This window comes from Perissodus microlepis, chromosome 16 (genome assembly GCF_051167445.1).
Source record: "Perissodus microlepis isolate ML-2025 ecotype Zambia chromosome 16, ASM5116744v1, whole genome shotgun sequence".
In the NCBI taxonomy this organism is placed as follows: domain Eukaryota; kingdom Metazoa; phylum Chordata; class Actinopteri; order Cichliformes; family Cichlidae; genus Perissodus; species Perissodus microlepis.
In genome coordinates, this window is record NC_140476.1 from 23,806,651 (window position 1) to 23,828,069 (window position 21,419).

The 21,419-nt window shown below is 39.4% G+C and overlaps 1 protein-coding gene across 1 annotated transcript in view; it reads left to right on the top strand.

The window, feature by feature from the left end:
* Window positions 1-21,419, top strand: part of LOC146370959 (hydrocephalus-inducing protein homolog) — a 52,041-nt gene that overhangs the window by 3,416 nt on the left and 27,206 nt on the right. The window contains exons 5-33 of the mRNA XM_084908360.1: window positions 134-268; window positions 1,123-1,322; window positions 1,594-1,718; window positions 2,260-2,461; window positions 2,644-2,818; window positions 3,437-3,536; window positions 3,813-3,931; window positions 4,276-4,499; window positions 4,667-4,734; window positions 4,850-5,091; window positions 5,482-5,582; window positions 6,243-6,378; window positions 7,529-7,693; window positions 7,792-7,944; window positions 8,555-8,793; window positions 8,909-9,206; window positions 9,315-9,458; window positions 9,925-10,068; window positions 10,609-10,701; window positions 10,962-11,176; window positions 11,889-12,063; window positions 12,675-12,884; window positions 13,853-14,035; window positions 14,176-14,350; window positions 14,756-14,886; window positions 15,163-15,290; window positions 15,625-15,761; window positions 18,156-18,283; window positions 18,391-18,504. Coding sequence (XP_084764486.1) covers window positions 134-268; window positions 1,123-1,322; window positions 1,594-1,718; window positions 2,260-2,461; window positions 2,644-2,818; window positions 3,437-3,536; window positions 3,813-3,931; window positions 4,276-4,499; window positions 4,667-4,734; window positions 4,850-5,091; window positions 5,482-5,582; window positions 6,243-6,378; window positions 7,529-7,693; window positions 7,792-7,944; window positions 8,555-8,793; window positions 8,909-9,206; window positions 9,315-9,458; window positions 9,925-10,068; window positions 10,609-10,701; window positions 10,962-11,176; window positions 11,889-12,063; window positions 12,675-12,884; window positions 13,853-14,035; window positions 14,176-14,350; window positions 14,756-14,886; window positions 15,163-15,290; window positions 15,625-15,761; window positions 18,156-18,283; window positions 18,391-18,504 — 4,659 coding nt within the window. The remainder of the gene's footprint in view (window positions 1-133; window positions 269-1,122; window positions 1,323-1,593; window positions 1,719-2,259; window positions 2,462-2,643; window positions 2,819-3,436; window positions 3,537-3,812; window positions 3,932-4,275; window positions 4,500-4,666; window positions 4,735-4,849; window positions 5,092-5,481; window positions 5,583-6,242; window positions 6,379-7,528; window positions 7,694-7,791; window positions 7,945-8,554; window positions 8,794-8,908; window positions 9,207-9,314; window positions 9,459-9,924; window positions 10,069-10,608; window positions 10,702-10,961; window positions 11,177-11,888; window positions 12,064-12,674; window positions 12,885-13,852; window positions 14,036-14,175; window positions 14,351-14,755; window positions 14,887-15,162; window positions 15,291-15,624; window positions 15,762-18,155; window positions 18,284-18,390; window positions 18,505-21,419) is intronic.

Here is a 21,419-nt window from a genome sequence, read left to right on the forward strand (position 1 = left end):
TGGAGGAAATCTGAATAAAATACCATGATAAGATACCATTTTCAAGCAATGATTAATAATCACTACCTTTGTCCTTCTTGCTGTGCTGGGTTTATGCACTTATCTACAGTTTATGTTTATTTTTTTTGTTCAGGTTTCACGGCAAGTGAAGCTGGAGCAGCAGAACTCCGTGTATTTCAGTGTTTTGCCTTCAAGTGATGCACGCAGCAACGTTGCACCAGGAATGTCTGCCACTTTCACAGTCTTCTTCACCCCACACGAAAACAAGGTACAAGAGACGTTTGCATTTGATTGGACTTTGCAGCACAAAAACAAAGAAGGCTAGACTGAGAGAACAAAACACGAACTCACAATAACCACATATAGGATGAGGATAACCTCATATGATCTTGTATAGCCTTTACCAGACTTTCTGCATAAATGTTTCATGAAGTCTGTTAGAATCATAATCCACTAAAAAAAATTTGTCCTAAATGTTGAATTTAACTAAATTAATTACATGTAAATTTTCTGTGTACGGAAATACAATATGAAATCAATCAAGAGAATATACTTGATTTGTATACATTTTCCTTAATGTTTAATTATTTCAACAAATAACCTTCTGATTTTGTCACATATATAATTTAAAAAATGTTTTTTAATTATTGGTTCATGTTTGTTAAGGAAAGAATCTTTTTTTTTTTATTGTTTTAAGGGTTAGGACTCAAGTATGATATTTTTGGTTTGTTTGTTATTTACATTTGAATAACTGAGCAGCTAATGGAATAAACAGCTTGTTTCTCTCACCCCAAACCTGCAGCGTCAGATGGCTGCCACTTCCTGAGCCTCATTATGTCCGTGGTTTCTTCCTGTTAGAAGGGAATTTTTTCTCCCCACTGTCACAAAGTGCTTGCTGATGGGGATTTCTCTATATTATTGTAGGGTCTTTGCTGCCTTGAGGTGACTGTTGTTGTGAATTGGCGCTATAAAAATTCAGTGTAAGAATCAAACTGGATAAAATTGAACTGCTTGTATGCCCAAATTCAGTGGCACAAAATTATTTAACAACTGATATAATAAAGTATATTGAGTTTATAGAGTTTGTGTGGTTGCAACAGGCTTTTCTCCTTGTCTACACAGGACTACCACCATAGACTGGTTTGTGTGACAGAGAGGGAAAAGTTTGAGATTCTAATCCGGGCTATTGGGCCACGTGCCATTCTTGACTTTCGAGACAAGCTTGACTTGCCCGTGTGTCCTGTGAAAGCTTCAACTGAGAAGACTCAACTTGTTTGTAATGTAGGAAACAGCAAAGCCAAATTCAGGCTCCACACAGAGAGGTGAGAGTAAAACAGTCATTCTTGTACCCAGTGAATAGTTATTTTTAAAGTTCAGCTTGTGAAAACTGATCTGAAAAGCTCAGTTAAATACATTTAAGAAAAAAATTCAGAATCATAAGTGAACAGAAAACATTTTTTACCTACTTATCAAAAATTACATAATGGAGTCTTGGGTATACCTTTAACTAGACTTTACAGTACTTATTGTTGGGTCTAGTTAAAAGTTTGCTTTTCCTCTGTCAGTTTCTAAAACAGTAACCTATTATTGCAGGCCTTTTTCAGTGACACCTGAGTTTGGGGCACTTGATGTTGGCGAGAGTATGCAGGTGACTGTGGTTTTCCACCCAATGAACACAGGAAACCACAGGCAGGATCTGTTGCTGCACTACCATACTGGTGAGAAAACAAAACTGTGACACCAATGAGACTTGTGTTGAAGACTCTTCAAGATGTAACAGATAAATACACACTGATAAGGGGCTTGCGAGAGCGGTGCGTATGTGTTTGTTGGTTAGGGGGCCAGTGAAGTAAAAGGTGACATACTGTAGGTGATGAAAGAGAATATAGCCAGTCTTTAGGGAATGAAAATTCAGCTCATAATGGCTGTATTATATCGCATTTCCTGCTTGGTATGGCTAGCTCAGAGGGGTTGTTTTCTCTTCTCCCTGATTTCTTCTCATAGTACATGTTACATCTTAGTGGCTTTGGTATACTGCCAGAATCTGGTATTTAGGAATCTCCTGTTGTCTTTCAATTAGACAAGAGTAACCCTGTTAAATTTCACTTAAATCCCGACAGTATTCCTCCATATTTTTACAAATGACTAATCAAAACAAAAATAGACAAAAAAGGTCTCTTGATACCTTTTCTCCACCACTTATGTTACCCTGTGGTAACCAGTTACTAGGTCATAAGCACCATGATATCTTCTACTCAGGTGAAGATGTGTACATTAGCCTGCATGGGTCTTGTGAGGAACTGAACATCCACCTTGAACCTGACTCTATCTGGATGGAGAATACTTATGTCTCCCTGATCAGTACACGCACAGTGTCCCTCACCAACCACAGTGGCATCCCTCTTCAGTACTGCTGGACTGTGTGGCCCAGCCAACAAGAAGAGGACCTGAGCTTATTGAGGTATTTATGCATGAGCACAAAATGTATTTATTAGAGCATGTGTTGCCAGAAATGAGCTCGGGTACCCATCACATTCTTTCTGTCTTGTAGATCTTTGTCCTTCTACTGGCCTCTTTTTCTCTCTGACCCTCCTCATTTGCTATTTGTTATACTTTTCACTGTCTCTCCCTACTTGTCTCTAGGGAGGGCTCAGTGCTCCAGCAGAAGGAAGAAGTCGAGCTAGGACAGTTGCTTAAGTCTGACCCTGCAGGGATCCATTACCTCCCGCTGCAGTCCAGAGCCCCACAGGAACACAGAAGTCAGGATGCAAACAACTACCTCTTGGCCCTTTCACACTGTATAACTGTGGAGCCTCCGGTGTGTTTGTGTTTCATTGTCTTGTCGTGTGTTCACATGATTTTCCTCTTGCCAGACTGATTAGTTGAATACTTAAATGTCATTACATTGCCCATTGTTTCTTTTCCATCAACTCTAGAGGCAACAATGCCTCCTATAGTATGTCTGCATAATGTAATAGTTTTAAGTGGGGAGAAGGAACAGGAGCAACAGCACTTGAAATTTGTTGATGTTTCCGTGAATCATTTCTTGCAGCATGCTGTACCCTCAGAGCTGTATTATTGCTGTGAGAACAGAATTCTGAAAAGGTTGATCAGATCTGATGTTAAAACTGTCACACAGACTTTGTGATCAAGACTGTTTGCATATAACTTCTGTCTGATTCTTCTGTGACATTAGAACCACAGATTAGGGCCTTTCTGTCCAGAGACCTTTAGAAAGTATGAGCTGCTCTCTCTTCTGTCCCCAACTCAGCCCCATTCCCTGGACAAAACACAGAGTTAGGGAGGTCACCTGCGTGTGTGTGTATGTGTAGAGTAAAGCCTGACCAAAAAATCAGTCGTTTTCTTCTTCTTACGTTTTTGTAATGTTTGCATTTTGTTTCACTAAAATAATTATTGTTGTCTTTACGTGTTTCAGGAGGGGGAAGTATGGCCCAGCACCACAGCGAAGTTCACCATCATCTTCAAGCCTGAGGAGGCCAGACTTTATCAACAAACCATATACTGCGATGTCACAGGTTTATTCCGGTTTCTCAAACACACACACACATACAGCAGCAAAAGATAATAATTCATAATGTTATCAGTTTAATCAGTACTTTTTGTCCATTTTAGTCATGTTTACATTGTTAAAAAAATAGAGCAAAATCACAGAAACACAGAGGCAACTTTTAAACTTCACCGTCACATGCATAAAATCTGTGTGATGTTTTCTTTCCTGTGGCCCTACAATTTTCCTTTCTCTGTCTTTAGCTCTATTGTAACTCTTTCATCATGGCTGTTTGTCATCTTAGGATGTGAATCACCGTTACCCCTCACAGTCAAGGGCAATGGCATGGGCCCTCAACTTGTGCTTAACTATGATGGGATGAACTTAAAAGATTTATTCATAGGTGAAAGATTTCGTCAAGAGGTAAGAAAAACCAAGCCAGTGTGAACACGTTATGTTATTGCCAGTATGGCTCTAATGTAGAATGCTTGAGCTACAACTTTGTGTGAGTTGAATTCAGCCTTGGTGGGTGCACTGCAAGGTTATAGTTCTTATCCACAAGATAACAAAACAGCATATATTGTTAAAAAAGCTGTAAAATAAAATAAAAACAAAATCAAAAGTTTTTCTTTTGACAGTTTTAATGCACAAATGTAATGCTGAAAGACTCTACCACCTTATATCAATTCATCTACTCCATGAAACACATTTTGTATTTAGATGATCAATATTGGGTATTTGTTCTCATACAAGAATTCATTCTTCAGGTGCAGTTGTCAAACAAAGGGCCAATTGATGCCCCTTTCAGGTGGTCAAGTCCTGACACCACTTTTGGCCGCTGTTTCTCCTTCAATCCCGAGGAAGGTGTTGTTCCCTCTGGCGCCTGCCAGATAGTGGAAGTATCGTTCTGCAGTCCCATTCTGGGTTCATTCTTTGAGGAGTTGCTGCTAAGTGTGGCAGGACAACCTCAACCACTGACCTTCACTGTTGGGTAAAGTTAGCAAGCAGCGAGCCAGTTCTCTGCCAGGACATTTACATGTAACACAGCACAAATAAAAGCTGACCCAGCTGTAGTAGTGGGTCTATTACACTCTCACTGCATATTTTCAAATCGTATTGTTCCCGAGGTTTCAAGGTTTCTTTGTCTCTTCTTTGCAGGGGTTCCGTCATTTGTCCCACAATCCACTTCAGTGTTTCAGAGCTTAATTTTGGGGATGTAGCCTTTGGTACATCACTTTTACTCTTCTAGTTTTTATAACATATATCCAGAGAATAATGACAGACATCATCTTAATATTTTCACATTTTCTCATATTTGCTTCTTTTAATCTCCCTGCATAGGTTTTCCAGTAACAGTTGGTTGTACGCTCTTCAACCCTTCCTTTGTACCCGTGAACTTCATCCTGCGTGTCTTGGGAGACGGGCTGGGCTCTCCTAGTGTTAGCTCATTCAAACAGATTTCGGATGAGTCACTAAAAGATTGGCAAGGTTATACTGCTAGAGATCTTCATCCATGCCCTGTGGAGTTCACGGTCAGCCCGGCAGCAGGCTCAGTGCGTAGCGTGTCCGATGTTGACATTAAGGTACAGTTTATTAACACCATCCCCGCCACTGACAAAATATTCCAGCAATCAGTGTTTTCATGTTATGAAATAGAAGGAAAAAACCTCAAATATTTTGTTTTTATTTTTATATACATGTAAATTATGTAGATTATTTAGATAATATAAAAAATATCTGGGGAATCTTGAAGGATTAGTAAATCTCATTGACATATTTTGCTGGTTTAGAAAATAATCAGATCTCTAGCCAGCAGTCATCATCATGGTGGTTACCCTGTCGATACTGGGGTCTTTAAAGCTGAAGGTGACATTAATGAACTTTCCTTTCCTTTTAACCTTAGACACTTGTTGTCCTGTCTGTGTATTGGTGTATTTGTGGTCTTGTTGTATGTCTGTGCGATGTTTGTACAGGTCACACTGTGCTCCAACACAGTCAGGACATACCAGCTGTCACTGGTGGTGGATGTTGAAGGTGTTGGGGAGGAAATTCTGACTCTGCCTATAAATGCTAGGTACATAAACATGCTTAGTGTTCAGACGTACTCAAATAAACAGCTATTGAAGTCATTTCTGTCACAGCAAAATGAATCTAACATGTCATACTGGGCCCATTTACACAGATCTTTATTCTCTATTAGCCTAAGACTGAAAATCTTTTTCCCTTCGAAAAGGGAAGCTTTATAAAAAATGATGAATAAGAATGAATGACCATCCATCTGATATAGGAAAATAGAATAAAATGTCTTTGTTGTGGTGTCTTGGTTGGTGGATGAGACCCATAAAATCCATGAAACGACATACATTACTATATTTTTTCTTTAAAACCATTCAAAGTATAGTAGTTTTTACTCAGCTGTATTTGTCATTAGAGATTAAATGGAACATATTATGTTCATTACCAACTCTTCAAGTCAAGCATCCCTTAAGGATCCCAATTAGTAGGGTGAGTGTTAAGTAATCTCTTCTGTCATCTTTTTTCCTAAAGCAATGTAGCTTTTTTTCTTCCGGTAGTCTCTGTTGCACTTTTGTTTGTTTGCATCCATTGAATTTGAACTTGGAGGATTAATAGAGTTTAGGCATGATGAAGTGCAATTACACATCTTTTATTCTCCTCACCTTTTCCTTGTTTTTCTCCTGATTGTCTGACTTGCTTTTTTCCCCTTTGTTGATAGGTGTGTTGTGCCTCAGATTTTGGTGGATACTCCAGTGCTACACTTTGAAAGGTGTTTCCTCAATCAACCCTTCGAACAGAAAGTGCGGTTGACCAACCCCAGCAATTTGCCTGCCTGCTACGGCATGCTTGATCAGGTTGGATGGATCACCGGAGCAACAACAGTTATAGAGTTTACATGTTTTGGCAGCCACTAAAGTGTTTTACACTGTACCTTTCCTTTTCAATCAATATGAAGTTGGAGCCAGGAGAAAGTTAGCTTAGCGTAAAAATTAGAAATACCCACTTTTAGTTCGTCGCTTGCCACAAGGGGTCACCACAGGTAGCTCCACAAATTTGATTTGGCAGATTTCTATATCAGACGCTGTTCCTGATGCAACTGCTAAGGGATTTGTGTCTCTTCCTTAGAACAAACTGGGATCTTTCACTTGTTAGGCAAATGTGTAAACAGTTACACTGTGGAGCCATGAGCATAAAGATTGGAAATGAGCAAACAAAAGAACTGGCTTTGTCTAAATATAAAAAGCAGATATTTATACCACCTTAATAATCAAATGGTAAAAGGCCCGTATTTGTATAGCACTTTACTAGTCCCTAAGGACCCCAAAGCGCTTTACACTACATACAGTCATCCACCCATTCACACACTGGTGATGGCAAGCTACATTGTAGCCACCAGGACCTCTGACCACCACCAGTAGGCAACAGGTGAAGTGTCTTGACCTGCAACCTTCCGATTACAAGGCGACCTCCCTACTCTTGAGCCACAATCGCCCACACACAACACTGTGTTTGAGTTGATTTAGTCTTCTCAGCCTAATAAACAGCTCACTCTTCTTATTTTGGAACTCTGCGTGTGTTTCTTGTATTTCACTCAAAAGATGTTTATTTGGGATTAAGTTTAGAAAGTTATGTCAGGTGGTTCCACAAAACTGTGTCATGTAACTGCTAAGAAAGCGTTTAAGTTTTATTTGTGTTATTTTGCTTTGAATTGATTTGGATTTTTGAGACAAAGGGCAACAAAAGCTTTCCTTATATAATCAGTGACTGTGCTTCATATATATATATATAGCAGAGATAGATTCTTTGTGTACACATGCACTGAGGCAACTTGTGGGCGACCGTGGTTCAGGGGGGCGCTTTGGGTGCCTAGAAAAGCGCTATATAAATGCAATCTGTTATTACACATGCACTGAAGCAACTTACCTAAACACATTTTGTACCAGATCGGTATGCTGACATTAAAACTTATAATTTAGTTTTTCTTTTTGCTCTCCCTATTTTCAGGAATATGAGGAGAATTCTTCGCTGCTTTTAGGCAGTTCTGCACCCAGAGGAGTGATTCATCCGGGCAGCTCCGAGGAGCTTCCTGTGCGTCTCCTAGCTAAGGCCCCTGGAATGCTGCATCACACGATACGTATTGCTGTATTTGGGAGCTCCCAGCCACCCCTGGTCGGTGGAAGTGCATGTGTGGGAGTGCAAGTTGTGTGTAGGTCTGAATACCGGCATGGTGCTTATTCTCTAATCCTCCTACTTCTGTTCTGTTTCAGGAAGTGGCCTTATCATGTATTGGGCACGGGCCACTAGTTCACATTCAAACCACACAGCTACACTTTGGCAAAATCCCAGTTCTGACGGACATTGGCAAAACCCTGCTCCTGTCAAACCACTCACCTATTCCAGCTCACTTTACCACTCCAATGGTACAAACACTCACCCAAGAAAATAAAAATACCATTTGTGACTTAGACAGGCAGGCGCATACTATTTACTTCATATCTGTCCAACCATAGATCTGTTTAGGTATTGGCAGTCCGACTTTCTTAACTGCTGTGATTGATCAATTATCAGTCTAATTGGATATGTAATTTATGAGCTAATGATTTTACTGCTATGGTAACTCTTGAAATAATTAGTTGCTGCTTAAATTTGAGAATGAGAATAAGGGGCTTCCTTTGCATTAGTCATTTTAAACCAAATTGTGACATTTTACCAATTTAGATAGACTTTAATGATAAAATTATGTAGTCTCACTGTTTGGTGTAACATTTATGCACAAAAAATGCTGTTAACCTTTACTGTTGACTAGACTTCAACTTTCATCTCTTGCTCTCTCTTAATCTCTTATCTCTCAGAGTTCATTCATAGCAAACCATAGCACAGTTATAGAAAATGCTCCCACTTGATATTTCCATGCATCACATTTTAGTGCTGGAACGACCTATTGGAGCTTCTACGCTGCTTTGTGTTTTTTCCTCAGCTCATGATGTTCACACTATGAATAGACTCAGATTTTTGTTTCTGCTTCCTTAGACCATCAGAAAGCCCTTTTGGCGTATTGAGCCCAGTGAGGGGGAGGTGCCACCATGGAGCCAGGTGGAGCTCAAGGTCGTGGTGCATCTGAAGGATACAGTTCCATTTGAGGGCAAGTTAGAGGTTTCCATACAGGACAGTCAGCCACTCACTGTCCTCCTGTCTGCTACTGGCACTGGCACTACAATTGTCAGTGACAGGCCTTTTGGTCCCAGCCTTGACCTGGGCACCCACTTCAGGTAGAAATCCCATTTTCATAGACTAAAATGGAGCATTTCCTAGTTATTAATTCATGATGTAGATGTGGATAATACGACACTGATACTATCCTTCGTGTTTATTCTACTTTGTAAGTCATGAACCATACCAGTACCACTTCAAGCTCTGCAACCATGGCAAGCGAGTACACCGGATGTACTGGAAGGTCGATACCCCACAGCCCACTGCAAAACTCTGCAAAGGTGGCACCTTGCCCGACCAAAGCTTCCTACCCCCTATCTTCACTCCTAAACAGAGAGATGTTGCAAGACGTGGATCTTCACTCCCTTCCAGCAGGGAGAAGTCGATGGTTAGCCTCAGACCGTCTCGTCTGGAACTTTTTCCAGGTGGCTCTGCTGACATGGTGCTGACAGTCTCTGCAGACTCCCCAAAGGTGAAATAGTTTGTTGCAAGTTAAAGGTTTGCGCATGCACTAAATGACATGATGTAGCATAGTAAGCAGCATAGAACATGTAAATAATGCTTCTTTTCGACAACGCAGGTTGTACGTGAACGTCTGGTGTGCTACGCTATAGTTGGCCAGCAAGGGTATCAGGAGAAAATCATGTCTGTAGACATTACTTGTCGCTTTGTGGCTCCGCTGCTCAGCATTTCCTCAAAGCAGCTGAACTTCTACATAAAGAAGGTTAGTCTTGAGCAAAAATTAGAAACAGTACCTTGTCTAGAATAAATGCATATACTGAATGCTCTCTATTGTAATGCTCTGTTAGTTGTATGTATTTTTAAATATTATCTAAAGCCTAGTTAAAGGCTAAAGTTAAATATCCATAAGCTACAACTTTGATAGATAGCTATGTCAGTCTTACAGGTGTCCTTAATGCATTTCAAGATTCACAACCAAATGCCACATAGATGTTGTTTAGTTTAGGGATATTGTGACAGGATGTCTAGCATATTCCAAACTCTGTATAGTTTAGTGAAAGCATTTAGATTATTTTAACATTCAGATTTTTTGAAAATTACAATAGTTTAACCTTGTTAAAGACTTCATTAGCTAACAGTTAACAGCTAGTTGTCGGTTAAACTGCAGCAGCTTCATTCCTGTCCTTTATTGTGGTTCATTTAATTAAGGATTTGTATGTGTGTTACAGGTCAAAGGGGAGAGTGTGCGGCCCCTGTATGAGAAGCTGATTTTGAAGAACGTGTCCTCTCTGCCTGTATCCATGAAGCTGTCGCTCATAGAACCTTTCTCTCTGTGTAAGGCCCCAGGGGAGCACAGTACAGCCACCACTAAGGTGCACATTGTTGTTTGCTAGTTGTTTTCGTTTTAAGTTCCAGGAAAGCAGATTTCCTGGATTCTCACTATTCTGTGATATAGCCATGCACCAATGTTTGTGAACATTTTTGTGGAAACATGTTGTGTTCTTACTGTCTTGTAGATGGGCTTTTCTCCAGATTAATGTTGTTATTTTGTTTTTGTTATTGTGTGTCATGGATATCTGTATGTGGTTGTGGGACTTCACTGTATGTGCACTTCAAACAGCTCCATTCAAGATATACAGATATAGTAGTTCAAATTAGGGCATCCATAATATGCAATTCGAATTTGAATTTGAGGAATTGCACTTTTCTGTAGTGGTGATTGAATGATCCCGATTAGAAGGATAATTCTGATAAACTTGGGTCCCGTGGCAGAATTATAATAAATATTTTATTAAATGATTTCTTTCTTCCAGGTGCAAGACCATGCTCTGTGAAAGAAGTGCTCTTACACTGATTTGCCCAATATACTGAAGTGTTATAACTCCAATAATAGTCTTGTGTATTTTTTCCAGTCTGTGGTTTTAGGCGACAAGTGTGAGGCTGAGTTGTGGGTATGCTTTAATCCAGCTTTCTATAAGGATCGAGTGTCACACAATGTGGATGAGGTAACTATGATACAGCCTCTTTTGCTATATCATGCTGTTATCTTCTTTCAGTTGTGCATTTTTGAGCAGTGGCTTATTCACCTGGATTTACATTGAAATTAAATAGGCTGGATAGAAGTAACATTTACTTTTGTTTATTTTTTTTACTCATTTAATGATCTAAAACTAATGTCTTAATTAAGCTATCAGATAATCCTTGGCTTTGAATAAATGTTCACTTACTAACATAATTTTTCCCTCTTTCTTGAAATGGTTTTCAGTATCTTGAGGTAAATTACTTGGGACACCCACAGCAGGATGTAGTGGACCTGCATGCAGAGGTCCACTACCCCAACCTCGACTTTCCCTCCACCACTGTAGATTTTGACTGTGTGTTAAACTGCACAGAGACTCACAAAGTCATGACCATTACAAACTGTTCCCTGCTTCCTGTGTCCTATTACTGGACCTTTCTGGATGACCACATTAACAGCAGGTATAGTCACACAGAATCTGGCCAAACAGTATTAGAACATGTATCACATTTATAAACCAGACACTGCAGTATCATGTTGTATAATTGTAAAGTGATTGTGTGGTAAGTCTTTTAAACCCAGATTTGTTCTGTTTTAGATGTTATGTGGGTCAGAAACAGCCAGCCACATCACTTAAGAAAGAGATTATAGTGCTATTACTGTGTTAATACAGAACCTATTTGGATATTTATTTTGACCAAGTAGTCTAGTGTCAAGTTTGAGATCAAGTATCTGACAGCTAAAGCAAATCCACAACAGAACCATGTGTGTTTGTATAAACATGACCAAAACATTTCAGTGAGTTAACTAATTTCTAATATCTGTACTTGTTTTTAAAAAAAGAAATCTTGGATCTGTAAGATGCCAAAGTGAGGAAATATCCTAAATATTTTAACTTCAGATCTGAGTAAAGTTCCCTTAAAGAGAGAGGAAATACAACTGCACGATCAACTGATTCTGATTTAAAAAAATGAAATAACAGGTCCACTTCAAGAAGATCTTGAATTTGTTTGGGTTTTTTTCCACCAAGATGCTAAAAGATAGTATCATATTTTTCCTTCTTTGCAGAGAATTTTTCATATGTTCCATTTATTGTAAGATTTCAATGCAGTGATTATGAAAAATATATTTTTAAGTTTAGGGATGCTTTATTTGACTATTTTGCTCTTATAGAAAAACAGAGATGCTGAAAGGAAAAAAGAAAAAGAAGCAGAAACTTTCAGAAAGTCAACTGGAAGAATGGAGGCTCTCCTCTGCAACTCTTTCACCTGCCTTTTCAGCTCCTCAAACCCCCCTGCTAGCTGCAGATCAACAGAGCAGCACACAAGCTTCTGTTCGTGTGGAGGAGGTAAGCAAATATTTCCATGTAGGAAATTTCTTCTTTTCTTTCAGGCGCACGAAACATAAGCAGATTTGTTATCAAAAGAAACTAGACATAACATTTATGTCCAGTTACTTATGAGTCTTTGCTAAAATAATACAACAATGCCCTTAAAAAAGATAAAATTGTTTTATTGTCACAAGCCAGTTGTGTTGTGTTGTGGCGTTCCAAACAGATTGCGAACAGTGCCCTCTGGTGGACAATCCATGCAACATGAATAATGGTTGAAGGGCATTTCTTCTGTTTTCTTCATTTCTTCATCCATGAATTTTCATAGTAGATTCATGGATGTAGTGAAAGAAGGCATGCAGAGGGTTGGTGAGATGGTCCGCTGTGATGACGCTTAAAGCAAGCAGCTGAAAAAAAGAATAAATCATTTGGACTCTAGTTGCAGCTATGATTATGTTCTTCACTGATTCAATCATAGAGTATTTTTTTTATAATCAAATTTCATTAGATTCTTGTCTATACATTGTAAATATTTTAAATGTATTGTCCACCATCTTTCAAAACTGAGATTCAGAACATTGCTGAGAGTAAAACCTAAATAACATCTGGTTTTCTCGTTGTGTGTGTAGGTATTTGATATCTTGCCGACACATGGTCATCTGCAACCTGGGGATCAGCAGGCAGTCACGTTCTCTTTCTATGGCCACGAAAATATCAGCAGACAGGTGGTCGCGCAGTGCCATGTAGAGGACGGGCCTACATATGAAATCATTCTCAGAGGACACGCATCAGAAATCAGCTACACCCTTGACACCACCCATTTGGACTTTGGCCAGCAGGTGCGTATACAAGGCACCTTAATTCTTACGTTTCTTACGGGTATCTTTATTCCAGCCAGCTCCATTTCTCCAGTGGTTAAAGTTCAAAGTGTAAGTATTTGGACTCTCAGCTTAAACACGTTCAATTTAAAATAAAATAATGAAATCTACATTAAGGTACCAAATCTCAGATTTAATTTTAGTACCTTTATATTAATATAGAAAGAACTGTGTGGGGATGGAGCAGTTTTAACATGAAGATAACGATAAAAGGGCTCCCATTTGACTCAGAGCCTTATAATTCACAATAGTTTTCATTTAAACTGAGGTGCAAAGAGTACAAATTATTAAAGGTAATAATGAGAATACAATTCAAAACTGCTCAGATCCAAAGCATATTGCTTTGCAAATTGCTGTTAGACCCTTCAAGAAGTGAGTTGGGTTGACCTCTGTGAATGCCTAAGAAAGGGAGGAAGGGTCAAATGATATTCTGTGAAACATTCGAAATGACACCATGTGCATCTCTCAGCTTAGTTTTGAACACTTAGAAAGTTAAACACTGTATAGAAAGACTTACATTTGCCATATTTCTATACACCAATCAGGCCAAACATTATGACCACTGACAAGTGAAATGAATAACACTTTTAATTTTTGTACATCATGGCATCTGTTAGTAGATTGGATTTGATTCAGAGTAACATGTTTTTGCTTGCCCTGCTTGGGCCCTTATGTGTAAAACTATCCTTTCTCATATTTTCATAAACCTTGAGATTAAAAAAAAAAAGTCCATTACGGTCAATGCTTTTTTTTTGAAAAACAAATTGTTTTCTCTACCAAATTCAGTATACTCGGTCCCTAGGTGGAGTACTTTGTCTGTTTGCAGTAAGCGGCTTGACATGATCATTAATAAAAGTAAAGGTACAGTTAACTTTAAAAGGCAGAACAGTGTTTCCTCTCTCCTCTTAGTCTTTGTCCTTTGCTTCTAGCTTTTTCATTGTGTAGGTGAAGTTGATGTAACCCTGACAAATACGGGCAAGGTGGGCTTCAAATACAGTATACACCCTCATAGAGAGGAGGAGGATGAAGGGGTTGGTGAGAAGGAAGCACGGCAGATGAAGGTCTTTGAACATGAGGTCAGACCTGGTTGGCCTACAGTCATTCCTGCTCAGGTGAGCTTATGAGTTTGCCATTTCAATTGTGGATGTTCAAAGCTATTTTATCACGAAAAGGATGGCTTTCCTTATATGTGTGTGTGTGTGTGTGTGTGTGTGTGTGTGTGTGTGTGTGTGTGTGTGTGTGTGTGAGACAGGGTTACCTTGATGCAGGTATGGTACAGGTTCTCCGTGTACTCTACCTTCCGGGCATTCCTGAAGTGTTTAAGAAGAAGCTTCAGATGCAGGTGACTTTCCTACCACTGGAGGAGATCACTCTGACTGGTGTGGGAGTGTTCCCCAGGATCAGCCTGAATTTACCACGAATCCTGTGTATGCACACACACACACACACACACACACACACACACACACACACATGCACAGAGATATGTTCAATCCAAAATCAATGAGCTAAACGATGAATATTTAGCTCATTAAAATTTACTTTAAAATAGTGCTTTTGCTCAAAATAAATAAATGATTCTGCATCAGACAAAAGGGCTGAAAGTAGGACTTATAAATACATATGATTACATCAGTGTGTTACCATCTTATAGAACTATATAAGGATGTTGTCAATTATCCTTGTGAACTCATATTTCCCTCTTTTTCTCTTTAAACCAGTTTTGTTAAAAAGCATCAAGCTCAAACGGTCCATAATAGACCTCTATTGTGATAACAGTTCTTGAGACACAAATTCAACTTCTTATTTCTGCACTTTGATTTCTCTTACAGCGGAGGAGTGTTATAGTGATGTGTTACAGCAGGCCAGAACAGCTGTGGAGAAAGATGGAGTCAAAGAGAAGCTTATATATGAATTTACTGTTCGGGGAGGAGCAGCAACAGAGGCGACGTGCACACTCACAGTCAGTAACTTCATATTAGTGACACCTCACATTTTCTATAATTTTGTTGAGGATTAAGAAAAAATACCTATTAATATGTATGCTAACTTGATATTGTGAACATGCAGGGAATTTATGAGGATTTGTAGGGAAAATTAAGCACAAATAAAATCCCTTATTGCAGAGGTATTTACAGTTGTAGATTGGTAAGGTTTGTTTGTTTCCTCTGTTGAGTTTTGAGTGTTTTTACCACTTCTTGCATCCCCTGCTATTCTCTGTTCTCTCTTTGACCTCTAGTATGAAGATCTGCTTTACATGGAAATCGAACGATTGTTGGTCAAAAAAAATGCTCTTGCTGTGGCTAATAACTTGCTGGAGACTGAAGAACCACAAGAGTCCTTCAGAAAGTGGAACAAGCTAATAAAGTATGTAAACACAACTACACACATGCATTTTAGTGACTCTGTTTTGAAGTGAGAACTTTGTCAAACTGTGCTGGGGAATTTGTGACTGTTTAGCTTTTTTTACTTTGTGCACTCTTGATATGATGTCATTATATCTCGTTGAAAGTCCACAAATCTATAATATAATGTATAAGATACTTAAGTTCAGTATACAAAGCAAAATTATATTTAGTAAAATTGTAATACATATATTCTAAACATTTTTACAGACTTTAGTCTATAACAATAAATTATATTGCTAACATGCTTGTTTGTGCCCAGTGTTTTATTCTTATTATTTAAATCTTTTTCCCAGGTTCCAACTCCCAGAGTACATTCTGGATTTTGGTTTTGTCATTCCTGGCAAAGTCGTGAGTCGTGCTGTGAAGGTCAGCAATAATGGATCAATACCTGTGTCTTTCCATCCCACTAACAAACATCTTGGGGACACAGGTAATGCAATGTCCTCCTACTTTTTCAGGTCATCATCACTTTCTCTCTCTCTCTCTGTTAGACTAATTTACAAGAACAAAAGGAAAATAAACTTGATCTCTGATAACTCTAGAACAAAGATGAGGTAGCTGAACAAGTGACAGTTTTACCTAAAACCCTTAGATCGTTAAAGAAAGATTACAACAAGACACAAGGTTACAATCTTGGATGGGGATAGTTTGTTAAAGGCAGGCAAAGACAACCTGTGTTTTTTTAAAATGCTTGAAATAAGGATTAGTGGGGTTAGGTTCACTGGTGAATCTAAATTGTCCGTAGGTATGAATGTGAGTGTGAATGGTTGTCTGTCTCTCTGCATTAGCCCTGCATCAGGCTGGGAACCTGTCCAGGGTGTACCCTGCCTCTCATCCTGTGGTAGCTGGGATAGGCTCTCCAGCCCCCCTGCAACCTTGACAAGGATAAGCAGAAGAGAATGGATGGATGGATGGTTGGATGGATGGAATAAGGATATGTTTGGAAGTGTATTTAAGACAACTGGCGCTGCTTTAAAGCAGCATCAAGTATTGATTTCTTATAGTTGTTTTTTTCTAGCTTAGTGTGTTCTGAATGAAGATAATAGAAAATGTAGTCAAAGGAGCTTGCAAAGAAAAGCGTCTGGACTTCTTTAAGTTACTTGAAGGCGTTTCACCTCTCATCCGAGAAGCTTCTTCAGTTCTACGGTCAAATGGTGGGGAGTCCCAGATTTAAACCTAGTGGGAGTATCCCCCACAGAGGGACAAAAGGACCCCCTGATAATCCTCTAATCGCCTGAGCCAAGGTGTGAAACTGGGTGTGGGTCCCAATCAGCCAGAGTTTCGGGTGAGCTCATTGTGAAACCTGGCCCCACCTTATCATGTGAATTCCTGAGGTCAGATGGCCCAGGATGTGAATGGGCGTTAAGGCGTCTGGGGAGGGAACTCAAAACTGGATTATAGATGGCAGACAGTTGGTGTCGTAAACCACCGCCTCTGTTCAAAGATGGTCGCTCACAGTGGACATAGATGGCCTCTTTCACTCCTCTTTCAAACCATCTGTCCTCTCTGTCCAAAATGTGAACATTGGCATCCTCGAAAGAGTGACCTTTATCCTTAAGATGCAGAGGTTCTGGGCATTCCTCGCTGCACTGTACAGCATACACCACATTGTTAAGTCTGTGTTTTGGAGTTTTGTCTTTCTTTTTTCTTTTTTCCTCTTTTTTCCTTCAGGCTCTAAGCCTGAAGGAAAAAAGAAGGAACACACGCATGTAAAGGAAGCACTCAAAATGTGTGGCAATCCTAAATGGGCGTTCTTAAAGTCAGCAAAGAGGCACAGAAAAGAAGATCAGACACCAGCGAGGGAGGATAAGAAGGACAGACGTAACAACATTATCATCCCCTATGTAGCCGGTGTATCAGAAAAACTCAGGAGAGTTTTCTCCAAGCATGACATCCCGGTGCATTTCAGACCCAGCAACACGCTCAGACAAAAACTGGTTCACCCGAAAGACAAAACTCCTAAACACAGACTTAACAATGTGGTGTATCCTGCACAGTGCAGCGAGGAATGCCCAGACCTCTACATTGAAGAGACCAAACAGCCACTTCACAAGCGCATGGCACAACATAGAAGAGCCACCTCCACGGGACAAGACTCAGCAGTCCATCTGCATCTTAAGGACAAAGGTCACTCTTTCGAGGATGCCAATGTTCACATTTTGGACAGAGAGGACAGATGGTTTGAAAGAGGAGTGAAAGAGGCCATCTATGTCCACTGTGAGCGACCATCTTTGAACAGAGGCGGTGGTTTACGACACCAACTGTCTGCCATCTATAATCCAGTTTTGAGTTCCCTCCCCAGACGCCTTAACGCCCATTCACATCCTGGGCCATCTGACCTCAGGAATTCGCATGATAAGGTGGGGCCAGGTTTCACAATGGGCTCACCCGAAACTCTGGCTGATTGGGACCCACACCCAGTTTCACACCTTGGCTCAGGCGATTAGAGGATCATCAGGGGGTCCTTTTGTCCCTCTGTGGGGGGATACTCCCACTAGGTTTAAATCTGGGACTCCCCACCATTTGACCTTAGAACTGAAGAAGCTTCTCGGATGAGAGGTGAAACGTCTTCAAGCAACTTAAAGAAGTCCAGACGCTTTTCTTTGCAAGCTCCTTTGACTACGATGACCTGGATGACTGAGAACCTTCACAGACAATAGAAAATGTAGATTTGTAGCAGTTTTGAAACCATCTTCATGTCCACAGCTTTTGTACACAGTGGTGAATTTAAGTATTCATCTCAAGTAAAAGTATAATTTTTTTAAATTTCTCTTTAATTTAAATGATTTTAAAATAATTTATGACTCTTTTTGGTTCCTCACAGGTTTCACAGTAGACTTTGAAAGCATGAAGAACCAACCCCGTGATGAGACGAAGAGTTTCACAGTTAAATTTGACCCTCAAGGAGTCAACCTGGATTTGGGTTATACGAGTGCTATTCTCCCGATCCAGGTATACACAGGCTTACACCTGTACATGTCCACAAACTAAATTTGTGTCTTTTCACTCTCCCTCTATAAGTCATTTTGGATCTAAGAGGATTTTCTTTGCTGTTACAGGTCGCAGGTGGTCCAACGGTGCAAGTGCGACTGTGTGCAGTGGTAACCATGCCAGCTGTCACCGTTTCCAGTGATACGATTCAATTTGACACTCTGCAGTGTGGCATGTGTCAGGTACACCATGATAACAATGGATGATGAGTCTGTGAAAGTTCTTTTCTCTTTCTATTCCTTTCTCGTCTAATATTTAATTTGAAATACTTAGTAAGTCAAAAATTGCTGTGCCTTGAAAATATTTTCCAAGGCACAGCAAATTTCCCCCATTCTTTCTTCTAATTCCACCATAATGAGCAAAAAACAATACAAAAAAAAGATTACAAACAATATTTGTAGTGTATACAAAATTATTACAAAAATCAAGCAAACGATAATGGCGATTCAGTTTCACCATCTAAGTGTATAAATAAGACTCAAATATTTATATTAACTCTCTGTCTGCGTTTTTTTGTTTTTAAGCTCTACTGTTATTCCATTGCATACTGTTTTTTAGATAAAAATTAATGATACAAAAACCAAATTCACAACTTTTATATACTTTGTGTATAAATTGAATTTATTTTCTTCATTTGTGATTGGACTGAAAGATGTAGGTAGAATCATATCCACAGTCAGATGATACAGAGAACCAGTGGGTACTTTCATTCAAATATAGCACCTTTCAAGACAAAGATCACAAAGTGCTTCACAAAAAATCAATAAAAATTTAAAAACAAAAACAGAATAAAGAACAAGGTAACTAAATGCAAATCAGAAAGATGAGTTGGGGTTTTTGTATTATAAGAGACCACTGAGTCCACAGATCTAAAACTCAAAGGGAGAGACTTCCAGCGTCTGTGGCCCATTCTGGCAAAAGCGCTGTGTCCTTTAGTTTTCAGCTTGTATGATGTACAGTAACTGTGTCCTGATCAGAAGACCTCAGGGACCTCTTGGGGATGTATTGCTGCAAAAGTTTAATGATTTAAGCTGGTGCTTGACCATTAAGAGCTCTAAAAGTCATAACCAGATGTCACAGTCTGTGCTTGCTGACCGTGTGGAGTGTGAATAGTGGACCCAAACGCAGACAAAATGAAGCGTGGAACGTAATTTGGTTTTAACAAAAACCGAGCTGTTTAATATAGCCGATGGAAAAAATACTAAACAAAGGGCAAGGTATGAAACTAAACAATAACCTAAACTGAGTAAACTAGAATTAAACATGGAAAAACCCTGAACACGGCCATGGAAAAATCTGGACACGAGGAACATGAATACCTGGAACATGAAACATGGAAAGCAGGTGACCTGACAACAAATGACAGAAAACTCACTAAATACACAGACAGGTGACAAGGAGAGTGGAAACACATGGGGAACACAGCTGAAATGAACATGACCCCACAAGCAAAACTAAACACACTGAACAGGGAACATGAGACTGTCAAAATAAAAAAGGAAACATAGAGAGACGTAGACTGGGACACGCGAGCTTGACACAAGGGTCGAGGTAAGGCAGACATGAGAGCCAGAGAGAGGGAGCGAGGGAACACGAGAGAGAGGGAGGAGGAACGTAACTCAAACACACAAAGGATGAGGAAGACCTAAACACAGGGTACACGACAGACTCATACACCGAAGACATGACACTATGGACAATGTAGTGGGGAGACACAGACATGGGAGGAACCTAAATAGACAAGAACTACATAGAGAAACATAGGGTTCAAACATAGAACTAATAAATGCATGGATAACAATTTCCAGTTTAGAGCATGATACAATGGTACTTAACCTAGAAATATTTCTTAAGTGATAAAAACAAGAGTCTACCAGAGATCTGACATGCAAATCTAAAGTGAATGCAGAGTCAAGACTTACCCTTAGATTCCTGACAGATGATTTCACAAATGACGAAAGAGGGCCAAGAGCTTTCATTAAACTGGCCACAAATCTATCAGTGGACAGACCAGGTCTTCTGTTGTATTTTCCTTAAGTGGGAGAAAGTCAGCCATCCAGCCATTAATGGAGTCTAAGCACCTATCCAGGATCTGCAGCTTAGAAGTATATTGGGGATTCAAAGAGATATAAATTAAATATCATCTGCATAGCAGTGGTAGCAAAACCTCTTAAAGGTACTAAGAATGTGCTCAGGTGGGAGCAGGTATGTATGTTTAAAGTCGTTTTATTACACCTCTGTGTAATTGAAGACATTCTAGGCTTAAAATTATTGCATTTTGAAAAACAATACTTAATTCATTTTAACTGGGTGAACATAAATTGAGCTGATGTGCAACTTAAAAAATCAGTCGAGACAAGAATCTTTTTGTTTCAATGAACAGTGAAAATCAGAAATGGTTCCGCCAGGTACAGGTGCTTAATCCTCAGGCTGGCTGAAACAGACAGAAAAACCTGAAAACATTTACAACATGCATGACTGACTTCAGAATGCGAAGGAAGGCATATTTTTCTCCAAAACATTGACTAAGAGATAATAGATCCTGACTGAGTTAGAACAGATACTAAAATACAGTAAGTAGATGCTGTGTGTGTAAAACAGTTGTTAACAGTTAATGAAAGTGGTTATTTTTATGTATTTAACAAATATACTGGGTCTGCTACTTTTGTTAGTGTTTGTTTTGAAAACATTAATGGGTTCAAATATGTTTGAATTACAGTGTGTTCCACTGAGATGAAAAAAATATATGCAATTACAGTAAAATCTATTATTCAAAGCTAACCACATTTGCAAATTTCTCATCTCTATATTTCTTTTCTTGGACTTGAGCATCTTTATATAATTCACAGTCCTTAGTTATCATTACTGGGCCATGGTGCAGCCTTTCACATCATCTTTTATTTTAAATTTGCCTTTTTTACCAGTTCTCCCTTTAATTCAAGTTTCTTCTGATTGGCTGTTCCTCACAATTAACAGTTTTGAACAGCAGGTAGGCACAGCTGTCAAGCACAGAGCTCTAACTGGGCTCACTGTGGTGCCCTCCTACATATGGTTACCAAGAAATCCGGTAAATCAATGAATTGTCAGACCTATACAT